This window comes from Papaver somniferum, chromosome 6, assembly GCF_003573695.1.
Source record: "Papaver somniferum cultivar HN1 chromosome 6, ASM357369v1, whole genome shotgun sequence".
Lineage (NCBI taxonomy): Eukaryota > Viridiplantae > Streptophyta > Magnoliopsida > Ranunculales > Papaveraceae > Papaver > Papaver somniferum.
In genome coordinates this window covers 120,964,090-120,989,808 of record NC_039363.1, presented here as the reverse complement: position 1 = coordinate 120,989,808, position 25,719 = coordinate 120,964,090, and the positions used below count along the sequence as shown (strand labels likewise).

The following is a 25,719-nucleotide window of genomic DNA, read 5'->3' as shown; positions in this document are numbered from 1 at the left end:
TGTCAAAAGACAGTCAATGCTAGGAGTAAACAGTTGAGCAAGCTTCTTATCTTTCCATTCCATTTATGTATGCCCTGGAACATAGGCAGGCTTGAACCTTCACCTAGCTCCATTAGGGACAGGGATTTAACATAGAATTACACTATCTGGCTAGGTCACAAGGTGGATTCATAACCTAGTTGTGTTGTTTCTCTGTTTTGTATCTGTAATTTTGTTCCCCTGCCATTGCCCTTGGCTTAGGCCTTGGTTTATCTCTTTGTCATTCTTTATGCCATTGTCACCTTCACCATCATCATTGTTGTTTGCTGTTTGCTTATGCCATTGTTAATATGCACATGTAGGTCACTGTTGTTTTATCATTGTATATATTGCCACATTGTATATAATGACACTATCTCCATTGCCATTGTCCACTTTCCCTTCGATATATTGCCCTGTTTTGCCTTGTTCTGCCCTGTTTTGCTTCCCTGCCCAGCCTGCATTACCCTACTGCTTCTGTTGTGCCTCTCTTCCTTTGCCTGTGCTGTCCACAACACCAGTCCTCTAATGTCATTTCCCTGTAAATACCCTCTCATGTTGGCCTTGTACATACATTGTTTCACTTTGTTACTTCCTCACTGTCACTTTCTGTTTGCTCACTATCTCCATTGCCATTGTCCACTTTTGCCTTGTTCTGCCCTGTTTTGCTTTCAGCTCTGTCACTTCTCTTCTGCTTTAATCCCACTGTAAACTCTTAAGGTTAAAGACAAGCCCAGTCCACTGTGAACTCAAAGCCCAGAGCACTTGCAAAGGTCCAGAATCAAGTTTAGAGATCCAGGGCTCAGTTCACTACACTAAGCCCAAGCCCAAATTCAAAACCAAAGCCTAGTGCACTACAAAACCAACTGAGCCCAAGCTCAGTTCATTTCATTAAGACAACACCCCAATTCATTCCAAGAGTATTCAAAGGCCCAAAGCACAATCATAACCCATTGGTTACCAAAATCCATTGGTACCCAAAGCCCAACAATAACAATTTTAGAGCCCAAAATAGCTAGAAACTCCAAACACACCCAGTCTCTGTGGATCGACCCGTACTTGCACGAGCTACAACTGACGACCGTGCACTTGCGGTATTACTGTAGGCCCGTTTCATTTCGCTTCAATTTTATACGCTTTCCCGGGTCCACCAATGAGGTATCTTCAAGGATAAAGAAGATATCGACCAAATAACAATAATTAGGATATCTTACTCTCTTAAAATGGTTATAGAGATGCCTAATCGATTCTAAATTACAAGAACAATCTAAAACAAATATGAAAGTTGTATAATTACAAAGTGTGAGATGATGAGAACTCTGTAATTGTTAGAGAATTGTTCGGTCGAGCTCGCAAGTGTTGCTATCTCAAGCTTGTTGGATCAAATTTAGTTGTCAAAACTATATCTTGATTTCTAATCTACATTTAGTCAGTCTTGGATTAGGATAAAAGTGTGTAATTGAGATTCGTATATCACTGCGTCCTACCGTTTGAAGGCGAAGATCAACATGAGCTTTGGAAAACTTCAACATCAAAAGGTAAGTGAAGACCGAACCACCTAGATCTCAATTTTCCACCTTTATATCTTTGAGACATTTTCGTATGACTAAATTAGACAGTACATGCATAATAGAAATTTTTGAGTCAAGTTTACCTTGTGTATCTTCTCGAAATATGACTTAAGCTTAAGAACATTTGTTCATACTTGATGAATTTGGTTTAAAATAATTTATTGTTTATAACCTAATCATGATTCAAGATTTAATCATTTGAAAATAGCCTGGAATAGTGATATGTGTCATTGATGTTATTCGGGAATGTTTCATATTGATTATTAGAGAGATTAGAACTACCGTTAATCTGGATACAGGACAGTACGCATACCAGTTCACATACTGGGATAATTGTTATAAGTTCAGAACCGCAGTACACATATCGGCATAGCTATAGTTCGGTTGGTATCCCATACACGGTATATGTACCATAAAAAGTCTGTTGATCGTGAACCAGGAAAGGTACGCATACCTAGTATGCAAACCGTAAAAGATCTGTTGGTTTCAAAACCAAATTAGGTACGAATACCCAGTACACATACCATAAAATATCAGTGAGTTCCTGAACTTATTTTTGTCTTAATGGTATCCATACCCGATACACTAAGTATTATGACAATAATATTCACGAACACGTATAGTACACTTGCCCGATACACATATTTTCAGATGCATCAGAATTATTTCTATGAGATAATCGGCATTTGAACAACTCTCTAAAAACATATTAACTAGACATTTTTGATCATATGTGTGATTCAAGAAAAGTCTTAAAGTGTTACATGAAAATGATCAAGCTTATCCTTCAATTGGCTAGTTTCGGCTAACCTTCATGAACATGTCATTATACACGGTTTTGTTACGGTTCATCCTAACCAGAGTGCATATTCTACTATGTTAGTCTCAAGTCAAGTTTTTCATTTAATGGTGATTATTGATTGCTTGGTTCCAGAGTCATCTTAGCTTAAACCTAAAGCAACCTTGATCTTGAAAGTCTATATAAGGAGAACCTTAAACAACTGGGATCTTTGAATCCCTGACACTATTCTTGTATGTCCTAGTTGAAAAGGCGAGGGTACCCAAATATATAAAAATTTTCCTACCTATAAGTCCTTTCTCCGAAAGTGATTGTCTATGGACTGAGTCGAGATAATGCAACTAATCGGTTCACACTTCGTGTAATCGTCTATTGAGATCGAGACAATACAACAACAAAGTATGTTTACTTGATAAAAAAGGTTCGGACTTAACCAAACACAATAGTATTGTTTATCAAGTAAACAGAAATTAATGTCTGTGTAATTTACTTTAATTACAATAAAATAATTATAATGCGGAGATATAAAGTAAATGACACAACAAGATTTTGTTAACGAGGAAACCGAAAATGTAGAAAAACCCCGGGACCTTGTACAAAATTGAATACTCTCAGGATTAAGTTGCTACACAAAATTAAACCAACTTCGTATAGTTGATACCGAGCAGCTAAACCTATAGTTCACCTAGTTCAGTCTGTATTCCCACGCCTCCAACTTCTGAATAAGTCACGTACTTGGAAAAATTCCTTTGGTTCGTATTCCAAACAGTAAAGGAACAACAAATCTGTTTGGTATCAACTCTATTCAACCAAGAGATGTGAGTTGGACAAAGGCTCTTCTGTTTATCTTAACATAAACTCCTTCATAAGGTTCTTAGATCTATCTTATGTTCAATCACCAAAGGTAATTGTTAAGATTTTGCAATCAATACTTTTAATCACCAAGAATTGTATTGATGCCGATCTACACAACTAATCAATCCAATCTACTACAAGGATAAACCGATTATATTTGGATCCTCTTATATCGAAACAAGTATTGCGCACACCAAAGAAATCTTCAATATCTTATTTGTTTCAAATCTTCTTAGATCTTCAATAAACACCTGCACACAACAAACTGAATTTCTTGTGATCAATCACGCACAGAACGGAGTCTGTTAACAATGGATTATCACAAGATCGTCTTTAGAACTAACAACAGTCTAAAGATCCCTGTCGAAACTTCGATATAGTTTGAGTGAATCTTATATCAGAAGAGAAGATTCTCAAGCATAAACAAACTAGGTGCAATCAAAGTTCAACCACCGTTAGTCAATCAAATCAATCGAAAACACAAGATAAACCGCAATTATCTATTTTCCCACCAGCGGTACTCGTAGAGCTTATCAATCCCAAAGAAGACTTTAAACTGAGCGGCCGTAAGAGATTTCGCCTAATTAGGTTACTCTCCTCTTCGAATAGGCGACTTCACCAGTAGCAGCACAACAAGAGGTAGTTTGCTGTTACGAATGATTAGTTTGCTAGAAATACAAACTTCAAGTATTTATAGACAAGGAAGTTTGGACACCAAGGAATTTCAAAACCGAAAATATTATCAAATATATTCAATTTATTCCAAATTTGGTTTCCATAATTCTTGGAAATGCTCTGTTCAAAATAATGACCGAAAATCTCTTTGGAAAATCTCAACTAGTAAATGAACATTACTAATTCTTATTTTCCTAAAATAAAATTAACAACCTTAATTAAAAGATTCTTAACTTATTTATATTTCGATCCTGAGATTTTTTTCATGTAGATATTAAGGAATAACTTTGAACAATAAAAGATAAACATTATTATACGTGTTCAAAGTATGCCGACATCCTTACTTTGTAAGTCCTCTTTCATACTTACAAACTTGAAACCGATTTTTCACACTTCCAAACAAGTTTAGAATTGGTTCATCTAACTTTCAAGAACTATGTGATTGATCAAGAACACTCAATCACAAATCATGGGTTTAACGGTTCTACCAAAACAAGTTTCAGTTCTGCCTCCATGTGAGTATTGTGCATAGTCACACTAGCTTTCCAAAATTCGGTTGACTAGGTACTAGGATCGGTTCCCAACATATATGGGATCTAACTCATATGTGTTGCACATGTCCATAGGATCGGTTCCCCTTTGCCTAAAAACGTGTTGCACATGTCTATAAGATCGGTTCCCCTTTCTGCTACAAACTTGCTGCACCTCATACAAGGATCGATTCCCCTTTGTAATGTGTTGCACCTCTTTATAGGATCGGTTCCCCTTTACCCAGATTCGGTTCAACAAATCACAAACTCGATCATACCATCTCGGGTGATTACTTAAGATCGGTTTCACTAATAAAAGTCATACCAATACATAAGTCAGGCTTTTGTGAATAGTTTTAACAAGAACACAAACAAGTCGTGAGCGGTTATACTAAATCACACATATTGGATGTTCACAAGATATGCAATGAATAACAATCCCAATAACGCCTTACGATTTCCTTTTCGATTCATAAACAAGTTTATGAACTTACTTCCTTAAAACACATGTAAAAACATTGTTTCCTAGGATGAAATCCTCACCTCATACCCATACATAATCACGATAGCATTTAAACGATTATGTCGATGTCTTATCTACAAGGTTTAATGGTTAAGCAATAAACTTCATATTGTATTCCTTAATACCATGTCTATCTAGAGTTTTCATGCTTCGCAGTTTCGTTTTCAATATGCACGACTTGAAAGATACTTTAGGGAATGAAACAGTTCAAATCAAATATCACTAACCTCAAGTGGAAGGATGATGTTGTCGTTGTAGCTTCTTACTTCTTCAAGTCTTTGCAATACTTGTAATGTCTCATATCCTAATACTTTCAAGATAACCTATACGAAGTTGACTCTAGTACATAATCAAACTCTTATAATGAGTTTTGGTCACTAAAATATGACAACCAAACTTGACATACCAACGCTTGGTGGGTTCAACGGAGCTATGCTCTAACACTAGTTGTAAACCAGAGTTGTCATCTCCTTAAATCCCTTTTAGGATTTAGCGACCAAAAAGAGTTCACCTGGGTATTCGTGAAGCCATGTCCAACTATCATTATCTTGATATTTTGTGTATCCTGATCTTGTTTTGATTGTTAAGCTACTCACTCAAACAAGATAGATATAAATCACAAAGTATCTTCGTCCCAGATTTTGTGATTCCACAAGTTTCGACTTGTGAGGTGAATAAAAATGTAGGTTGCTCTTATGGACTCATAAGACCGGATTTTGAAGTTTTCTAGACTTTGTCTATTGCAATCGATTTCCTACATCACCTTGATCTTTGATCAGAACGGAAATCACATATAGGTTTATTTGCGGGAGGCAAATTGTCTTAAAGTATTCAATTGAGTTGAAGCAAATCTTATGTTGTAAAGGACGTCATCTAAGGGAATCAATTGCGCGGATTCATACTGGGATTCAAGAGGCATAAGGAGCGCGACTGTAACTGAATTGTTGTGACAGTTTAATTCGGTCTGAACTACATTCTAGTCTGAAGTTCTGATAGTAGGCTAGTGTCTTAGCGGCTTAATACAGTTTGGTGTTCAAATCTGGACTAGGTCCCAGGGTTTTTATGCATTTGCGGTTTCCTCATTAACAAAATTTCTTGTATCTGTGTTATTTCTTTTTCCACATTATATTGTTTATCTTTATAATTGAAATATCACAGGTTGTACGTTAATCAATCAAAGTACACATATCCATCCTTATATGTTGTATACGACTTGATTGATTCTTGGATATTAATCTTTGGAACAATGTTTTAAAAATCAGACCGATCATTAAACCAGTAAAATTACTGGATCAGGTTCAAACGGTTTAACCAGTGGTCCACTGGGTCAATTATATAATAACGTTTTTTATTATAATCTTTTGGCACCATTTAATCTCATGGTTCTCATCTAAATTAAATTAGACTTGGTGGTGAGTCTGGTAGTAGTTAGTATATATATTAATATTGTAGGGACTTGAATTTTTTTTTGTAGTTATCTAAATTAGCCCCTCACCTCAACCACTGCTTCTTCTTCTTCTTCTTCTTCTTCATGTTCTTCTCTTTCTATTTCACATTTTCTCTCTCTTAAACGCTATATCACAGGGTAAGAAGAAGCTGCGATCTTCTTTCTTTCATTCGTCATTGATTCAACATCTTTATATTTTGTAGACTGAACTTTATTTCATGTATCAAATGTTTATCACGGAAGAAAAAAAAAGATCAATTTTCGAATTGATGCATCGGAGATCTTCATTGTTTCTTTCACTGTAATATAATATATTAGCATTCACATCAAAAATCTCGAAACAACAAAGAATCCAGATTTAGCAAAACCAATATAAGATTTGTTTTTCCGATTGGTTCAGTGACCCAAAATTTTGAAGAAAAAACAACCCATGTGAACCGGCGAAAAAAACCAGCTGGGTCAGTTGGGTCGCTGGTTGGACCGGGCGGTTTACTGGTTTTCCAATTTTTTTGACAAATATCTGGCTCACTATTGACCCAACCCAGATTTATCACCGGTTCACCGGTCTACCAGCCGGTCCGGTTCTGGAAACATTGCTTTGGAATCGTCCAAGTAGTCTCACTCATAATTAGGTTTACGAATTCTGTAAACATTCTAATTGTGAGACAAAGAGATATAAGCTCTTCATATAATTTCTTGATTGAGATTTGTTAAGTTGAACTCTCGGAATTGTATTCGAGCTTAGTCCATACAGATTGCCACAGAAAAGGTTGGTGGTGTATTTTGGTACCCCATGTTTTTATTAATTTCTATCAATATTTTTGCTGATTGATGATTCTTGAATGGTTGTATAGCAGAAGAAACGGACCTTAGAATATACAAGAATTACGGTGTTGAAGATAAGATTCCGGATATCAAGAATTTTTGGTAAAATATAGTCTGACCGGGCTTCACGAATTCCTTAGTGAAGACTTCAAAATTCGTAGCCTAGTATAGTTTCATAAGGAAACCTAGGTCTTTAGAGGACGACTCTAGCGACAACTAGGACACAAAAGTGTCGAGATAACGATTCTAGCTTGCAGATGTCTTATATTCAATAATGATGAACGAGGATAGGTAGCTTACAATCAAACTGAGTTCTTGAACTAGTTTCCATGTTTATGAACTATTTTGAAACCAGATAATCTCAGCTTCTCAATATATACGGATCATGCAAGCGTCTGAGAAGTTTTCCTTGAATTACAGATAAGAATGCGTACATGTGTATTTATTGATATAAGCTTTATGCACCAAATGGTTAGTTAAAAAATAATGGTTAAGTTGTTTATGAACCATCAAGCAATCATGGATATCAATAACTCTTATAGACTAAATCAGTTTGTGAACTATCCAAAACAATTTGTGAAAAAATTATCGTCTCGGAGTTGAAGAACAATATGTTGAACGATATACATATATATATATATATATATATATAAACATAATGTGTATGTATGTATATATAATTTCCCGAAGACTCCAAATTAGTTTGTGTACTTAAGTTACAAAATGCGTATAAAAACCTCTTAAAATCAACCAGCTCACATACTAACCAAATCAGTTTGTGTAGGATTCAAAAATGTCCAAGATCATCTCAAAATCAACCAGTTCACAAACTGACTAAATCATTCGTGTAATTGAGTCAATAACAGAACTCATCAAGTATATTTTTTTAAGTTTCAAGTACGTGTACTGACCGAATCATTTCATGAACATAAAACTATCTTGATGTCTCGTATGAACTTATTACACAATTACGATATGTTGAACAATAAATTGTTCTTCACATATTATGCGTTAAGTTATGTAGAACTTTCATTTCTTGAATCTATAACTTGATATTTATCAAGTACTAGCTTGAACTCGTTTTTTATTTGTATATTCATCATAATATTAAATTCATACGACATTGTCTCAGTAGATATAATGGTAAAAAAACGTGAGTAAATAAGATAGTCGGTCTTCACATACCTTTGTTGATGAAGTTCCTGAAGATGCGTCTATTGTTCTTCAGTCTTCAATCTTCAAGGTTGATTGGTGAATTATGATATTCAACTACCATGCTTTATTCATAATATGATGAGACTGACCTGAGTGGATTATATAAATCAAGATATAACTTTGATCGGCTAAATTTGACAACAAGCTTGACATATAAAAACTTATGAGTTTGACAGAGCGATGCTCTGACACTTATTGTATTGCTAACAATGCCCACAACTTGATTATGCAACGCATTTTCATTTCCACATTTTCTATTAATTAATGGTGCCTTAGAAGGTTTCTTTAAGAGTGAAAAGGGACTTAGACAAGGTTGTCTCGTGTCGTTCTACCCTTTTATTCTTTTTCCCCAAGGTCTATCTAGGCTTATAAGAAATATGGAAAATGTTATATTATATAATGGCTAAAAAGTTAATGAACGGGCACTTTCAGTTTTCCCATCTTATGTTTGTTGACGACTTATTCTAATTTGGAATTGCAAATATCAAGGCGATTCATCCTCTTCAAACTATCAATGGAGGTTTGTGCTAGTAGGTATGTGCTGGAGCGCTGCTCGGTTGAACCCACCAAGCATTTGTATGTATGGTTTGGTTGACAAATTTAGTTCCAAAACTCGAGTCACTTGAGTAGGTTACCAAAGTAAACTTCGTTAGGTTAGACTAGAAACATGAAAATATTGAGATATTCTCTAGTTACTCATGAAGACCTGAATACATATCAAAGAAAACAAATACATCATCCTTCATTTCGAGGTTAGTAAATATTGGCTTGTTCCACTTTTATCTTTGTTCATTCAAGTATTTATTCATTGAAAACATAACATGCAAATTTAATTTTGTTACAATAATCTTATTGTTGGTGACTTGGTTATTATACTATGATCAGAGTATCAAAAAAATGTTGTACGATAGTTGTTTCAGAAACTTAAGGATATGGATTTATGAAGTATAGTTTATATATGGATTCCGTGTTTTCGACATTGCACTAATTGGTAACTTATAATTACTTAGTGTGTTGAACTTTCAGGTGAATCCTTACTTTAATATTGATTAGAAAGCAATTTAAGAAACATATATTGAAGTAGTAGACTTACGAACCTTGTTTCATAGTCAAAATAGGATTCAAGACCGATCCCAGTTGCAATCCCTTGTGGAAAGGATCGGTCCCAAGACCAACCTAGACTATATCAGACTTATCATATATTTTCGATTGGTCTGTTATCTTCCTGGATTTCCGCGTTTGAACATGTGTTAAACTCAAATATCTTATTATTCAAGTATATCCTTTGATACTTAATGCAATATCCCAAAATATCGATTTTCAATATCAATTATAGGATTGGAATTATATGCTTACCGATCCCAAAGGTTTTCATATCTTTAGTTGATATATTAGTCAAGTATACATATGTATGCTAGTTAATCTTAGTTGTCATATTGTGAGAGAAATCGATTATGAGTTGGAAAATATAAAATCTTTGCTAATTTCGAATATATATATATATATAGCAAATCTTAAGGACAATCCTTGGTCAGAATACTATAAATATGGAGTCTTGTATCCTTACAAACTCATCCCGTAACACACCTCTTCACGAGGGAAGCTACTTGGGATAAATAGGAGTAATTTAATTATTAGGTGAAACATCTTGTGTTTGCTTTTGTTTGATTAAAGACTTCATTATGATCAAGAAGCTCTCGTTTTCTTCTTCGTAACTCCTACATCTGTCTGTCTAGGGGGAATCATAGGAAAAAAAATAAATTATGTCATTCCGAAGAAGTCTTCTATAGAGGGAAAGCTTCTTACGAATGAAAGTGAAAGTTAGTGGAGAGGAAAGATCTCCAGATTATCGCGTTAGAAAGAAATTAAGAATCACACTTCTTTAGTTTTTTATAGTTTTTTTTTTTTGGTTAAAAACTTACGATATGTTTATCTTCGATAGATCAAACTCGTTTATTACATCGTATAACTCTTTTGGTATAAGACTACTTAAGTTTGTTTTAAGATTTGACTATCACAGATCTAAGTGATTATGGATTTACAAGATAGAATTGTCGATCAATCAACATTAATAGGCTCTGTTTTATGTGTTAGATCGATAGTAGAATCAAGTTATTTGCCGCGATTACTTTTGAAAATTGAAATTGAAGTTTGAAGACTTAAAGATTTTCTTTTTGGTCCTGATCTTTGTGTGACTTCTTGCGAAATTGATTCCCTGGATACCACAAGCAGTTTACCTTGATAAACTTAAGACTTATATAAGATCGTACAAACCGTCTAGCGACACTTATTTGCTTGGATGAATCTTGTTCATCAAAATTGATTATTTCGATAATTATTGTCTTGGTTTGATCTTTTGACCAAAGGAGTTTATTGATATAAATGCAAGAACCTTTACTATATTTGGGTGATTGACAAATGAGTTGTTTACCGAGAGGAATCTAGTCATTTGTTATTTCATGATACAATCCAAAAGAATCGAGTGCAGAAGTCTTCACAACGGTGAAACAACTCAAGGTAGTATATTTTGTCTTGGGATTCACTTCTATATTCCAGATTGGTTGTAGGCACGTGGATATTGAGGAAACTGAGTAATATGGATAGTCTATTTGATCTCAACTATACGAAATTATGATAGACAATTTGTATAACGACTTAATTATGAGAGTATTCAAAATTGGAATAGGTATCGGGATTCTTATGTCAGGTCGCTTTCCTTGTCAACAAAGTCTTGTATGTCTGTGTTATTTACTTTACTTTCGCATTATGTTGTTTATCTTCATAATTAAAGTAAATACATGTGTACGCTAATCACATCTTGATAAAGATCTCATAGTTAGTTCGAATAGAACCTTGACTATTACCAAGATCGCTTTGTTGAAATAATCTTGAGGCCCTTATTATTACCATAACATTATACACAGTGAATTTGCATATGATGATATCGATAAAATTATGATATACTTGGTACCCTCGTTATTTCAATTAGTATTAGCGGAGGAAAACATGAAAATACCTAACAGTTTATGTTTGGTGCAATCCAACCAAGAAAAGAATTAGTTAACATACCACAAGGTATTGAGAATACTATCTCTAGATGAACAATTATGAAAGGGCTGAATATGCCTCCCAAATCTAAATCAAGTTACATATGACTTATCTGATAAAGTCTTGAATGATTTTGTAAAATCTCATGATAAAAGAAGGATATGCCCAAAACTCAGGTTCCGATTTTGATTCCAAGAACCAGTATTCAAGCCGGATTGGAATACTGCATGTAAAAATACTTTGGTACATATTACATTGTTCTTTTGTGACAATATTTCCAAAGCACTTAGTGCATTGATACAAAATGATGTCAGCCTACGCATTTTTTTCAACAGGGTTATCTTATTCTCAGAACTAAGATTTTTTTTCAATTGTCTTGAATATGTCTTAGAAATTGTTGTTCATCAACAAGTCAAATTTTGTAGGCTGAAACGTGAAACTCTCAGTTCTTTAATGATCTTGTTGATTATTTGGAAGAAAAAGTTGCCTTGTGTAAAGAAGTAAACTAAATAACATCATAGAGTGAAAGGCTTACAAAGTCGTTGAAAAATTTATAATTGAGACTTGAACTCTTAATGGAGAACTTATCAAGAAACTTAATCGAGAACTAAAGCTTGTCAGATCTCTTGAAACTCAATCTCTATTGGGTGTAAATATCTTACTCAAACAAATTGAAGTTATGGGATGTAAGAATGAGATTGCTTACAAGCTTGAAGTCAAATGAATGCAAACGATGACAAATGTCGGTGGTTTCAGTTTCATAAGCCTTGACACATAATCAACTTTTGTGACTTTCTCATTGAGAAAATGAAGTTAAACTTGCAGGATGGAAAGAGTTTTTTAACTGATGTTAGAAAAGCTACTCTCAGTAAGCATGTGTGTGTCTTAATACTTCCTTACTACATGACAATTTCTCTAATCCCTAAAGAAGTTATTTAGGATCATGAAGAATTTTTTGTTGAGTCATATTCATGATACTAGGAAGCCGCATTACATCAAGAGGGGCATTTTTTGCTAAGATATAAGATGTGGGTATTGGTATTAATTACATGGAGGAACTGAACAAGGCTCGGATTGCTAGATTGATAAAATATTTATTCATAATCTGGTTGCATTTGGGGAAGAATCATGAAAGCCAAATATCTAAGAACTATAACTTTTGGAAAGTGAAACAAAACCATAAAAACTCATCAACTTATAAGACTGTGCTAGATTGCAAAAAAAACTTGAAAGGTTGCATTTAGGCAGTGGAAAGTGGTGAAAACATTCGCCTGGGAAAATATAACTGGTTACCAGACTACAATTAAGCTTGCCAAAAATTACAGAATAATATAAATGCCAATATTAGTAAGCCAACTAGCAATGCCTTGATCCACCACCTTTTTCCAAGTAATGTTCCTGAAAAGGTTCTAAGAATTTATATTTATGACATGATGATCTCAACAAGGACATGCTTCTATAGACTTCTCACCCAAAAGGAAAATTTTCTACTAAGTCCTTCATGAGATATCATGAGATGCAAATACCATCAACTTATTCTTCTACTCATAGTGGGGATTTCCATTAAAAGAATTTTTTGGAAGGTTAAAATCGTTGTGCCAAAAATACACATGTTTGTTTGGGGATATTAATCCAGATTGTGGTTTGTGTAGTTCGGAGATTGAGACCCATGAATAACTCTTCATATCGTGCTTTTTTGGATATGTTCTAAGTTTCCCATCAACACACAATTATCCTTCAAATTATCGCTAGTCGGCTTCAAAAAGGAGGTGCCTTTATTGCTTTCAAAAAGGGTAGTTACACTTTGTTGGCGATCTGAAATGTTGGAATGCACAAAGTTTTTCAGGTAAAGAATCCTAATCACGAGTATATCACCTAAGTTGCTAACTATTGGTATAATTACTCTCTTCCTCAAGTTGATATTGTTATAGTCCAAAGTAACAAAGTGATATCACAAGTAGAACTGTAGAGCCTTAGAAACCTTCTCCAACTCGCTTTGACAAACTAAATGTTGATGCAACTTTCACCAGGAATATGGGTACATGTGGTGTCATTGCCATGGATTCAATCTCAACTTTCCAGGGCTGTGGCACTTGTGAGCACAACCTATTCCCGCATGTTAAAACCGAGACTAGTGTTGTGCTTCTGGCTCTTGAAATGGTTCAGTCGTTTGATACGATGGATATAATAACCGAGACGGATTGGCTAAAAGTCATCAAATCCTCAACTAAGTAACCGGTAATGTTCTTTGGAGGCTTCGTACTACCATTTCTGAGATTAGGAATAAAGCAGATCACACATTCTCGCGACAGTACAACTTTACCAAGGAAGATGACACTATGGCTCATGATTTTACAGCTTTTGGCAGCTTTAACTAGTTCCACTCCTTTGTGTATTACTTCTTTCTGCTTCAAAGAGAACAATTTTACTAATGTTTCAGTTTTTTTTTTTTTTCGCGTTGTTTCTTTTTCATTAAGCAATTTCTTTTGATAAAGATTAAGAAAATAACTAAATATATGGTACTTTACATGAAAATATTTTGTCTTCAACGGTGATCGTATTAAAATGGTCTGAAACAAATGTAACAACACCTCACCAGAAATGCTGCATTGACTGAATTTTTTGTTCCGAGAAATCCCGATACATACACAGCTCCTGAGACCCACCGGAAAATATAGGGGAAGGATTTTTTGTCCTACCACTCTGTGTGCTGCACGAGAAGTTGCGGGATAAGTTTTCGGGACCCAAATCATTTCTGAACACCTCACAGTCACACCATTGTACATGTGTAGAAGATATTTTGACTAGGAAAAAAGTAAAAACCATGAAGTCATGGCGGTGACTACCGGTCCAAATAAGATTTTACTATAAAATCCCCAAAGTTCTCGCTCAGCCCCCCAGCCAAAACCCCTAACTCTTTCGGATTTAGCACCGTCAGTTACGATAATTAGTGCAATTTTTTCCGTTTAAATAAAGAATAAAAAAATAATCATTTTAAAAAGAAGAAAGAAAGAAGCTATTGCTGTGAACAGCCGAACACAACGCCCTGCCCCGAAAGAAAGAAACACAGATCTCTCTTCTCGAATCAAACTCACACAATTTCTAGGGTTTCAATCTTCAATCTAACCACAGGTATGGATTTTATGTATATTCACTTTCCCCTTTGTGATTTTCTTAGGGTTCCATTGTTAAACCCTAATGAGGGCAGAGTCTGATTTTTTTTCTCAAAAAACACTACTTTTTGATATATCTGGTTGGAATTTCTGGTTCCTTCAACGATTTCGATGCGTTTTCTGTACCTAGTTTCTATCTTCTGCATGTATCCCCACCATTTTCAGGGTTTTCTTCTTGCTGTTTTTTTTTCATTGTCTTGGTTAAAGGCATGGTCTTTGTTGAGTGTTGTCTATCTTATTGATCCTAATTTCAGTTTGTGCAACTTTTGATGCTTTGTGCTTTGTTACGCCAGCTCAGTAGTATGGCGGATGAAAGTTCTGCTCAAGAAGCCAGTACAAGCGCAGTTACTGGGGAAAGTTCTGATTCTATAGTTGAAGTTAATGTCAAGACCTTGGATTCACAGATCTATACATTCCGAGTTGAGAAAAATGTAAGTTTTGTTAATTCATGTTTTTGACTGTAGTTTTCATGTAGCCGATCATTATTGTCTTTACATTGTTCAATGCTGAAAAATTGCAGATGCCAGTTCCATTGTTCAAGGAGAAAATAGCTGGGACAGTTGGTGTGCCAGTTGAGCAGCAGCGTCTTATTTTTAGGGGAAAGGTTTTGAAGGACAATCAATGCCTCTCAGAATATCGTATCCTAGACAAGTTCATGTTTTTAGAACTTCGAGTGGAGTATTACTTATTTGCAATGACTAAGGATCAAAGTCTCACATGTGTACTTAATTGCCTCTGCATAACTGAATTGATATATTTTCAAAAGATTTAGGAAACAGACTAATGTAGTTGCTGATTTTCATTTCTACTTCGTTTTTCCTGTAATACTAGAAATTTTGTTTACAATTATGAGGCGTAATATGAGAATTTGACATCCGAATAGCGTTCGTTAATACTTTATCTGGACTAGATCTTATAGGTATCACATCTTAGGTCTTAGCACATCTTAGGTCTTGGCAGATCAGTAGTATTTCTGCTAGGCATATGAAATGCAGTTGCATGCATGTGCACCATGTCAGCTTTTCATCTTTGGTATCTCTTAACCATATGTAGATGTGGAAGATGGACATACACTGCATCTAGTGGCAAGACAACCAGCTCAACCCCAAACTTCATCTGGAACACTTTCTGGAGAGGCGAATGCAAACACCAATGGGCAAGGTATTGAGTCTTTTTTGCGCAGAACCTTTGGTTATATATGTTCATGTATGTTACAGTTGAGGTGGGCTGTGCTATGAGTATGTTGAAAGGTAAGTCTAATTTCTTTCAAATACTTCCTGATGAAACCTAGGATATAACATGTAGCAAAGCAGGTGACTGTGACTTCTGGATATTTTGATATTGACATTCTTGTTTACAGTTACATAATTTCCTTAGCTATAGTAAAGTAAGGTCATCAGTTTTGAAATATAGTACCTATCCATCTAATGGATGGTTAATCCATCGGAGAACTGAGCAAACCAATGGGAAAACTAATCAGTCTGCCAGCAAATAACATTATTTCATTGACAGGAAATGATCCAAATACTGCTGTTCCGCGTAATCGGGTTGGTCAAGTTTCACATAGCGTAGTTCTTGGAACGTTTAATGTTGGGGACCAAGGTGAAAATGGTGGTGTTCCTGACCTTACTCGGGTACATTCTTAACTCTGGTTGAGTATACTTCACTGGTCTTATGCACTTCTATGGTGATTCATTTGCATGACATGATTTATGCTTCAAAACATTTGCCTCTTCTGTAGATCGTTGGCGCTGTTCTAAATTCTATTGGGCTTGGGGGCCAGATCCCTATGGGTGCAACAAACACATCGTCCAGTGTACCTGTGAGAAACTATCTTTATACATTTGTGAAGTAGAGATATTTATTGACTGAGCAATTCTTAGCCAATGTTCGGTATTTGTATCTTGCAGCCCAATGCTACTAATCAAACCTCTCAAGCTGCTGAAACTGAAGGAACACGTGGAAATGTTGCTGGAAGGGGGGGTGGGCAGGCGTTCCCAAGTCAACCATTTCAGTCTCTAGCTCAGTCTTTGCAATTTCCTTTGACTGGGGCAGCTGTAAATGTTCCTTCACATCAAATGGTAGAATCCTGATTCTCTCCCATTGTCCACTTTTCCACTTGAGGTCTTCTGCTCACCACTTCAAATTGCTTTCTCTTCTAACTAGCCTATTCCCGATTCTCTAAGCACACTTTTGGAGTTCATAAACTGCATGGAGCTGGTTTTGCGAGTCAATGGTGATAATCGTCAAATTTCTTGCCTATCTATGTTGTGATATAATATAACTTTCTGTTGCTCAACATTTTTTTTTTTTTTTGATTCAGGAGGTCATCCTTCTGCTTCAGAAAATACTGGAGATCCGCCAAGAGTGGAGTTGCCATCTAATGCACGTGGATTGCGAACACCTGAAGCACTCGGTATTGTTCTGCGACAAGCCCAACAACTTCTTAGCTCTCATGCTGCAGCTGCTCTTTCGGTAAATTCCTTAAGCATTTTGTCTTCTGTGAATATGTTTAATACTTCATGTAAAGATGGAGTCATCTGTATATTTGGCTGCGTATCTGTTTAAACTTTTGACGATAGTAGCTTGTGGGCTATTTTATTCTTTATTGTCCTCCTTTAAAATTTTACTGGGAGGATATTCATATTTTAAAATTTTACTGGGAGGATATTCATATAATTTTGTATATATACAAATACGGGAGTTGATCACTATTTAGTATTTATGCATAAAATTTTAACCCAACTGATAATTGGGTTTATATTTTTAGTTCAGTGTACCAAATCTATGGCCCAGTGATTGCAAAAAGTAGGCTTTACATCTAACTTTACGGTAGTGTTGCATGAATCGTCATTGTAACACCACCGCTAGAAACATGAGTCATAAGAATCATTCTGTCTGTGCTATTAACATCACCCTCCCCTGTCCCTATGCTACTCTTTACTAAAATCTCTTTCAGAATAACAAGAATAGAAACCAAGGAGGTTGTTGGGACATTTTTATAGAGAGTTTCCTTTTAAATTTATCGCCTCTCCGGTAACAATTTTTTCAGAAGAAGCCTGGTTTAAAGGGATCGTTTTTATAACATAGTATAGAATATATATTTCTAGCAAAATGGACACTACTGACCGATTGACGAAATCTGCAGTCTTCCTACGTGATCTGTATTTTATTTTGTGTGTTCTGTTGAATCCTAGTTGCTGACAAAAAAACTGTATACTGTTCTTAACTGTAGCATATTGCGGAACGTCTTGAAGGGGAGGGAGGTGCAACTGATCCTGCAGTCCGGAGCCAAATTCAAACTGAATCAGTACAAGTAGGGCGGGCAATGCAACATTTAGGGGCTCTTTTTCTAGAGCTTGGCCGCACCATTGTGACGCTTCGTATGGGGCAATCTCCTGTACGCATGTTTCCTTTACCCAACTGTTGCTTTAATTTCTATGCTCAAATTATACCTTACGTTTATTCTCGTCCAATTTCAGGCTGAATCTTCGGTAAATGCTGGGCCAGCTGTTTATATATCCTCCTCTGGGCCAAATCCGATAATGGTTCAGGTCAGTTTACACTTTTACACGGAGAAGCTTTATTGACTGAATATCACTGACAAAAACTATATTTAATAATAGGGATTGTTCAATTCACAAGCGGTACACGTGTAGGACGCGTTATTTTTATTTACTGGTTGTGTAGATAGATAATATTATCTCAGATATTCTGATGTGCTCATACTTTATTGCAGTTTTTTTTTTAATCGAGTATTGCAGTATGATTTAACATGATCTGTTTACATTTGCAGCCATTTCCAATCCAAACCAGCTCTCTCTTTGGTGGTGGTGCTGCTACCCAGACAAATGCTGGAATCCCAGTTCCTGTCGGGCTTGGTGATACACCTCGACATGTGAACATTCATATACATGCTGGTGAGAAAGTTATATCCGGATTCACGCCTATGTGTATCTCTTTAAATCAGTGAACCTCTGACTTCGATTGAATATTAGGGACTTCCCTTGCTGGTGTCCCATCAGTTGGTCCTAGGCCAAATACTGGGGAAGTAAGTCAGGGGGAAAATCGTAATGGAGCTTCTGGTGATTCAGGTTCAGGTTCAGGTCGGATGCTGCCTGTGAGGAGTGTCCTTACCACAGCTGTTCCATCATCACGTGTGCCTGTGGATCCCAGTCATACTCGAAGCAGCAATACCACTTCAATTCCTAGAACTGAGCAGAGTAACCCAAATGCTGCATCTGCTGCACAAGGTTCAAATGAAGGTACTCCTAGTGTGGGGCCATCTTCTGCTTCTACCATTCACCCAATGGTATCAGAAATCAATGCACAGCTAAGAAATCTTGTTCGTGATATGGGGGGAGAAAATGTTGCACCTTCAGGTGACTTGAAAATACACATAACTGTCAAATTCACCTAATTATGTGGCTCTACACTAAACTTGACTTCGTTTTTCCAGGTCCATCGGAGAGTCCTAGTAATCAGGGACTGGCCACTGGATCTGTCTCCGGTGATGGGGCTGGGAACTCCCAGCAGGTAAGTCCGTCAATTGCTTCAGACGAAAATTTACTTGAAATTAAAATTGAGAATTATTTTTTTAACTTTTCTGTCTTCCAGGAGCGTTCCCACAAAGATGACAAATCTCCTTGCAAAGAAGCATCAGCATCTAGTTCAGCGGGAGGATCAAGCTGTGCTGGTGACGCTACCAAACAAGTTGTCTCAGATGATGTTTCTAGATCCAGCGGAAGTCATGGTGTCAAAGATGTTCCATTGGGTTTAGGTCTGGGAGGCCTTCAACCTAAGCTTGTGAGTTCTCTGTTTTTCCCAAAAAACAATATGAAGGATTCAGGTTTTTTTTTTATTGTAGAGGAAGAAGCTTCACATTTCTGACATAGGATCTAATCTGTTACCATCAGTGATGAATATCTAGCTAGGATTAGAATGTGGTTGAGTTGGGTTCCGACTTGGTGGATGAAACCCTAAGCTGTCCAACACGCGGTGAATTTCAGTTCGCTAACTAACCCCAACTGATGATAACTACCTATAATGATGGGTTAGATCATTTGCATCAAAACCTGGTATGGTTTACCATCATCCGATTAAAAATCCTTTCCTTGAACTGCGGGTCAAGGATAACATGTGTACCCGAAATGCATGTATCCATCGATTTAAACACTCAATTGACTCAGATGAACCTAGTCCAAATATTATTCACTCAGGCAGTCTTGTGATCTTAGCTAATGTGTTTGTGTCTAATTTTTTATTTTCTTAATGGTGTTGTTGCATGCGTGTTTTAGCTGGTATTCCTTCTTCTTCTTTTTTTCCTTCCCCTTAACGGTGGTTTGTTCCCTGTCATTGGAGGCCGGAGATGTACATGTTATATGCCCAAGTAGATTTATCTTTGGTGTAGGAACGGTTCTCATTGTTGATATTTGTCTATTTTACATTTCTTGTTACTTTTGTGATTGCTTCAAAACATTGATCTATTTTAAGCTTTACCATGTTTAACGTTCCCAGAAACGAGGCAGACAGGGAAGTTCGCAAGTGAAGAATGCTAATGATGCCACAAGTAGCGGGGTTCCTACTAGCAATCAAAACCAGCAAGCCATTACTAGTGGCCAGCAGATTCTACAGTCACTTGTAGCTCGAGGTTCCAATGCAAGAACGGATAGTAACGGTGTATCTGATCAGATTATGGGTGCCAGGCCATCGGCAGTCCCTGCTTCCAACAGTCAGTTTGATGCAGCAGGCATGATGTCTCAAGTTTTGAACAGCCCTGCTTTGAATGGTCTATTGTCAGGGGTATCAGAGCAAGCAGGGATGGGATCACCTGATGGACTGAGGGGAATGTTGGATCAGTTTACAAGGAATCCTGCAATGATGAATATGATCAACCAGGTTGGACAACAAATCGGTGGTGGCCAAGATCTTGGCGGCATGTTCTCAGGGATGGGAAGGGGACAAGGTGGTGGGTTGGATTTATCGAGTATGGTTCAACAAATGATGCCGATTGTAACACAAGCTCTCAACAGGGGGGTGTCCTTTCCTGAATCTTCTCGTGAAGTAGAACCCCAGCCCCAAGAGCAGCCTATGGAGATTGGGACAGTCAGGGAGAATGAAAACAGTCGAAATCCTCAGGTTTTCATTTATCCAGAACCTTCATATGGTGATACCGCCTTTTTTTTTGGGGAGGGGGAACCACTAGATTAACTTTAAACATTATATTTTGCAGATTGACCTCCAGCAAACTGCTGAGAGAATTGAACGCCATGATCCACCTGCAGATGTTTTCCGATCGGTTGTTGAGAACACTGCTCTTTTGTATGGCAAAGGGAATTCTTCAGAGGAGGAGCTTGTTGATGACATTTGCAGTAATGAAGACCTAGCAGATGTAAGTACATCATACCTGTTTCATACAATAATATCCATAATTTATCCCTAATTACTGATTAGCCTCTGTTACTGCATTAGGAATTCATGGAGATGCTATCCCGCGACGTACGCCGAAGGTTGGATGATTCTAGGTAGAGCAACTGATACCATAATTTTCCTGGAGTCGTAGCAGTTGGAATGTGTCAATATACTAAATCAGAGATCCCTTTTCTTTTTCTTTTTAATTACAAGTGCTTAAGCTGGGAACAGTTGCCTTTATATAGGTCATGAAATACATTCCCGATGTTACCTTGGCTTAAATCGAGTATACAGATTTCGTTTTCGAGCTCCTATGCCACTGAGGTCAATGTGGGATAGTTTATATAGTTTGTTCATAGTGAAAGATGGAATTTTAGTTATTCTTCCGCCAGATATATTTGGATCATCTTCTCTAAAAAATTACTTGATCAGATCCTTGTGTAAAAATATGTGAAGAATCAAGACTGCAGTACAGCATTAGTTGAACAATGCTTTGTTTCGAAGTACTCCACTCTATATTTCTTTTCTCTGAAATCATAAGATCTTATACCAGGAGGATATCTATCCTCATCAGATGGGAACTGACAAGAACGTGAAACGGAGTACCAAATATAAGCAAATTGCTTCTTCCGCCAAGGGCATCACTGATAACTGGATGAAGATCGGCTTTATAAAGAACGCGTGACTGGGGGATGTTGAAACTAATTGGGGGATATAAATTACTTCCGCCAACCAGTAGTGCCTGTCAAGGGGTGATTTTTTGGGTATGAAAATACTAAAATACCCTTAGGTTAATTAAAAAACATTATGAAAAGACTATAACACCTTTTCTATTAAAACTTAAAATCAAAAAAATCAAATTCATATATCCCCATTCTCAAAAAAATCAGTACCTGCACTCTTCTAGGTTTAGGTTTTTGAATTTTTTTTTTCATCGTTCTTCATCCGTTCTTCGTCGATTCAAAAATTTCTTCGTCGATTAACCTACCCGAATCATAACAATGCCTCCATGAAAGAAACCAAATGCCCAATCGAAGTCAAATTTGCTCAACAAAAATTACAAGAAAGGCTTGCTTTGATTGCTCAAGAGCAAGAAGAAAAAGAAGCAGCGAACTCGGACAATCAACCTCTCGTAAACATGGCTCTGTGAGAAGTAAGTGATTTTGAACTACTTTATGAGTGTTTAAATCGATTTATAGCAATGGGTGCAGGTTAGAATCGCGAACCTTAACTCAAACAGTTGAGTTTCAGCGAGTACCGACATTGAATCTAGTACGAATACAACGCCGGTATTGGGTTACGACATTCGATCTAGAATGAAGGCAGTACCGGTATTGAGTTACGAATTTGATTTTAGTATGAATATAATGCCGTTTTCAAACCCATAGTCGCCTGAAACTGAATGTTATGTACCGACATAGAAACTGGGTTGAATACTATGCCGGTTTCAGGTTACAACATTCTTTTATAATTATTCGAGTATGCCGATAATGAACTTAAAACTTACAGGAAAACCAATGAATTTGTCACCAGTACCGGCATTGGTTTTAGGTTGCATACAATGCCGGTACCTTGTTACGACATGGATTTGATTTCTTCCGAGGGTGCCGGTAGTGATCTTTTGGTATCCAGGAACAACCTAGGAATTACCTATGACTATCGGCATTGTCGATAGTCAATGTACACTACCGGAACTATGTACCGGCATGTGTTATTTGCTAAGTTCCTATGCCGTTTTGTGTACCGGCGTGGTTTGGTTTGCGTGAGTCTATGCCGGTATTGGAACTGAAAGTGAGTTGTCTTGGAACTGAAAGTGAGTTGTCTTATATTCATTTCGTGTGCTTATGATATAGGGCAAAAGCCAAGGAAGCTAACAAAAGAAAAACTAAAGATACTGTCACTAAGAGAAGAAGGAAGGACGGTCTTGATACTCCTCAGTCTCTGCCTCTCAGAGGGAAAGATCAAGGTCGCAAGAAGCGTCTGGGGGATGATACAAGAGGGAAAATTTGGGAGAGTCGTGCTGACCACAGTCGACTCGTAATCCGTGAACCTACTGGAACACTTGAGCACGATGAGGAAGATGAAGAGGAAAGTGAGGAGGAAGATGAAGAGGTTGATCCAGGTCAATTAGCAACCCAAAGTTAATTTGTAGAGGAAGATGGTGGGCCAAGTCAACAACCGACGCAAGACAAGGCCAAAGGCAAAGGCAAAGTAAAAGTTTAAGGCTCGCACCTTCCTCATAAGGATGACATGATACCTGACCTTGATCGTGGTAGAATTTGGGGTGAAGCTCCGGAACCGAAAATGCTATTTGGATACAAGGACTCGTGGGCTCGTACTATCTATCAAACCTATGTAAGCATTTTTTTATCTTGTGCATATGTATTGTTGTGTATTTATGTAAAATCTCTTAATTGTATTGTCTCCTAATTGTAGGATCATAAGAAGGTTGTGCGTGTTTGCCGAAACCAAGCCGCGGATGGTTGGGATTTGTCTATGGAATGTGAAGAGATCCAAACAATAGTAAGGGATTCTGGTCTATATGCTTTGGTTGAAAATTATGTGACGTGTGATACTGTGACTGTCAATTGCTTCGTCGAAAGGTATCATGGTGAAACTGATACCATGCACTTCCCGTTTGGGGAGATGACCTTGATCCCTGAGGATGCTCAGAACATTCTAGGCTTGAGTGTTACCAGCAAATCAATTGCAGAAGGAGATAGTGGACATATTTTTACTCAACTCCCGACATTGTTTCAAAAATTAAGTTCTACGCCGGCACACGTTTACGACATTGTAATATTGAAACACAATCATGGCGGCATTGGCATCAAAATATGATTCAATGTTTACAAATCACACTTCAAAAAAAAATGTTGTGTATTAACGAAAAACCACATATATCCAAATTACTCATCATCGCTTCCACACGTATGAAGTTGCTTCTTCTCCTCTTGGAGAGGTTTTTTTGATAAGGAAAACGCATCCCAAAATTGGTGATTCTCCTCATACAATGCCATCCATTCCTTCAAGATATTAGCATCTATATCCTTGTTTTTAATCATCCCACAAACATGTGGTAATGGAAAATTTTCCTTGAGTTTTAGAATAATGAAATGATTACCGTTCACGAACCCAAAACAACTCTTCTCTTCTTAAGGGATCCTTCGCATTTTTGCCACTTTGGTGTGAATGTTACTTCTACGGTGGGGGTAAAATAATGAACATCACAATTAAATGTATCCGCCAATAGATGCCCACAAAGCGGCATTCTCATCCAATATTGAGAAGGAAGGAACTCCATTTCATGCTCTGGCCCTAACACTTAAGCATCATATTATCAAACCCCTCACCTTTACCAACCAATTGCTCATCAAAGCTCTGTTTTTCACAAGTTGTTTGGCCATCCTATTTCTAGCGTATCGGCATGGTGTCATCCCATTACTAACCGCCGTCTCAAAGATTCCTAATTGTTCGGTCACGACATGATAGCCACAATTCCATCTCCATCGACATCATCCTAATACACAATATACTCGCGAATAACCTCAGGATGTTGCTCTACATAAAACTGTATTTTGGTATGGTAATGTCTACAAGTCTTACCAGTTTTGGAATCCTTAAACATCTTCATATTACCAACTTTTAGCTTAATTATATCCATTCCATCCTCTGCAATCTCTACATTTCCAATGTTTTCAGTATGTGATGGGAGTCCGTACTTCCTTGGCCTACCCCTTCGCCTTTTAACCGAAACTAGATCAACTTTGGGCGTGCCTACGAAGTTGTCACCATCATGTTGTTGTTGACTAGACATGGGTCGCTTACCTTTGCTATCACTTATCTTTGGTATGGATTCGGAATTTTCACCTTGATGTGCTTGACTTGATGTAGGTTCCTAATTCGGCCTTCCCTTTTTGTTTGGCACCGCCGCCTCATCACCTTGTTTTTCTTGGTCGCTTGATGTTGGTACCTTTGGCGGCCTACCCCTTTTTTTTGGAACCTCCGATACATCGACTATAGGTGTGGCTTCGGAATGCTCACCTTATTGTTCTTGGTAGCTTGATGTTGGTACCTTTGGAGGCCTACCCATTTTCTTTGGAACCTCCACTAGATCGATTATGGGTGTGGCTTCGGAATGCACATCTTTTTGTTCTTGTTCAATCGATGTGTTTACCTTCTTCGACCTACCCCTTTTCTTTGGAACCTCCGATCCATCGGCTTTTGGTGTAGATACGGAATCCTCCGTTTGTTGTTGACTTGATAGTGGTTCCTTCCTCAACCTACTATTTTTGTTTGGAACCGGCGCTTCTGCGAACCTTGCTTCCGAAATCTCACATACGGTTAGATCCTGTTTCTTACTTGCCGCGAGTTCTTCTTCACGTTGAGTCATTTCTTTCAATTATTTCCTTTGTTTTCTCCTTGTCGTTTTAGTTTGTGGTCTACCAGGAGGATCTCCCTTTGTTGGCTCTTCACTTTGTGCTATCCATGGCCGTGTAATTAGCCTTAGTTGGCTCAACAAGACTTGTCGGCTAACCGAGGTGCCACGTGAGTAAGCTTCGAATAATCCCTTTGCTTCGTTCGTATCCCATGGTGATTGTCCGGGATACTTCCGTAGGGGGAGGGGGG

General features: G+C 37.1%; 1 protein-coding gene across 3 annotated transcripts; it reads left to right on the top strand.

The window, feature by feature from the left end:
• Positions 1-14,480: 14,480 nt before the first annotated feature.
• Positions 14,481-21,593, top strand: LOC113289085 (ubiquitin-like domain-containing protein CIP73). Of its 3 annotated transcripts, none has more exons than XM_026538258.1 (18): positions 14,481-14,638; positions 14,973-15,110; positions 15,200-15,317; positions 15,733-15,840; positions 16,192-16,313; positions 16,421-16,501; positions 16,590-16,760; positions 16,846-16,915; positions 17,003-17,154; positions 17,915-18,079; positions 18,162-18,233; positions 18,476-18,599; positions 18,774-19,061; positions 19,139-19,215; positions 19,297-19,485; positions 20,197-20,817; positions 20,912-21,070; positions 21,151-21,593. In XM_026538258.1, the coding sequence occupies exons 2-18, from the start codon at positions 14,982-14,984 to the stop codon at positions 21,205-21,207; spliced, it is 2,703 nt and encodes a 900-aa protein (XP_026394043.1). In that variant the 5' UTR covers positions 14,481-14,638; positions 14,973-14,981; the 3' UTR covers positions 21,208-21,593. The 3 variants fall into 3 exon arrangements, with proteins under 3 accessions (XP_026394043.1, XP_026394041.1, XP_026394042.1); XM_026538256.1 differs by having other exon boundaries at positions 18,678-19,061; XM_026538257.1 differs by having other exon boundaries at positions 14,497-14,638; positions 14,978-15,110; positions 18,678-19,061.
• Positions 21,594-25,719: the final 4,126 nt, after the last annotated feature.

What these genes read in the sequence shown, in the direction of transcription:
- LOC113289085 (XM_026538256.1), top strand. Translation starts at nt 14,982, where the DNA reads ATGGCGGATGAAAGTTCTGCTCAAGAAGCCAGTACAAGCGCAGTTACT. An exon ending in TCAATGCCTCTCAGAATATC is followed by an intron (nt 15,318 to 15,732) that starts GTATCCTAGACA and finishes AACCATATGTAG; the next exon opens with ATGTGGAAGATGGACATACA. An exon ending in GTGTTCCTGACCTTACTCGG is followed by an intron (nt 16,314 to 16,420) that starts GTACATTCTTAA and finishes CCTCTTCTGTAG; the next exon opens with ATCGTTGGCGCTGTTCTAAA.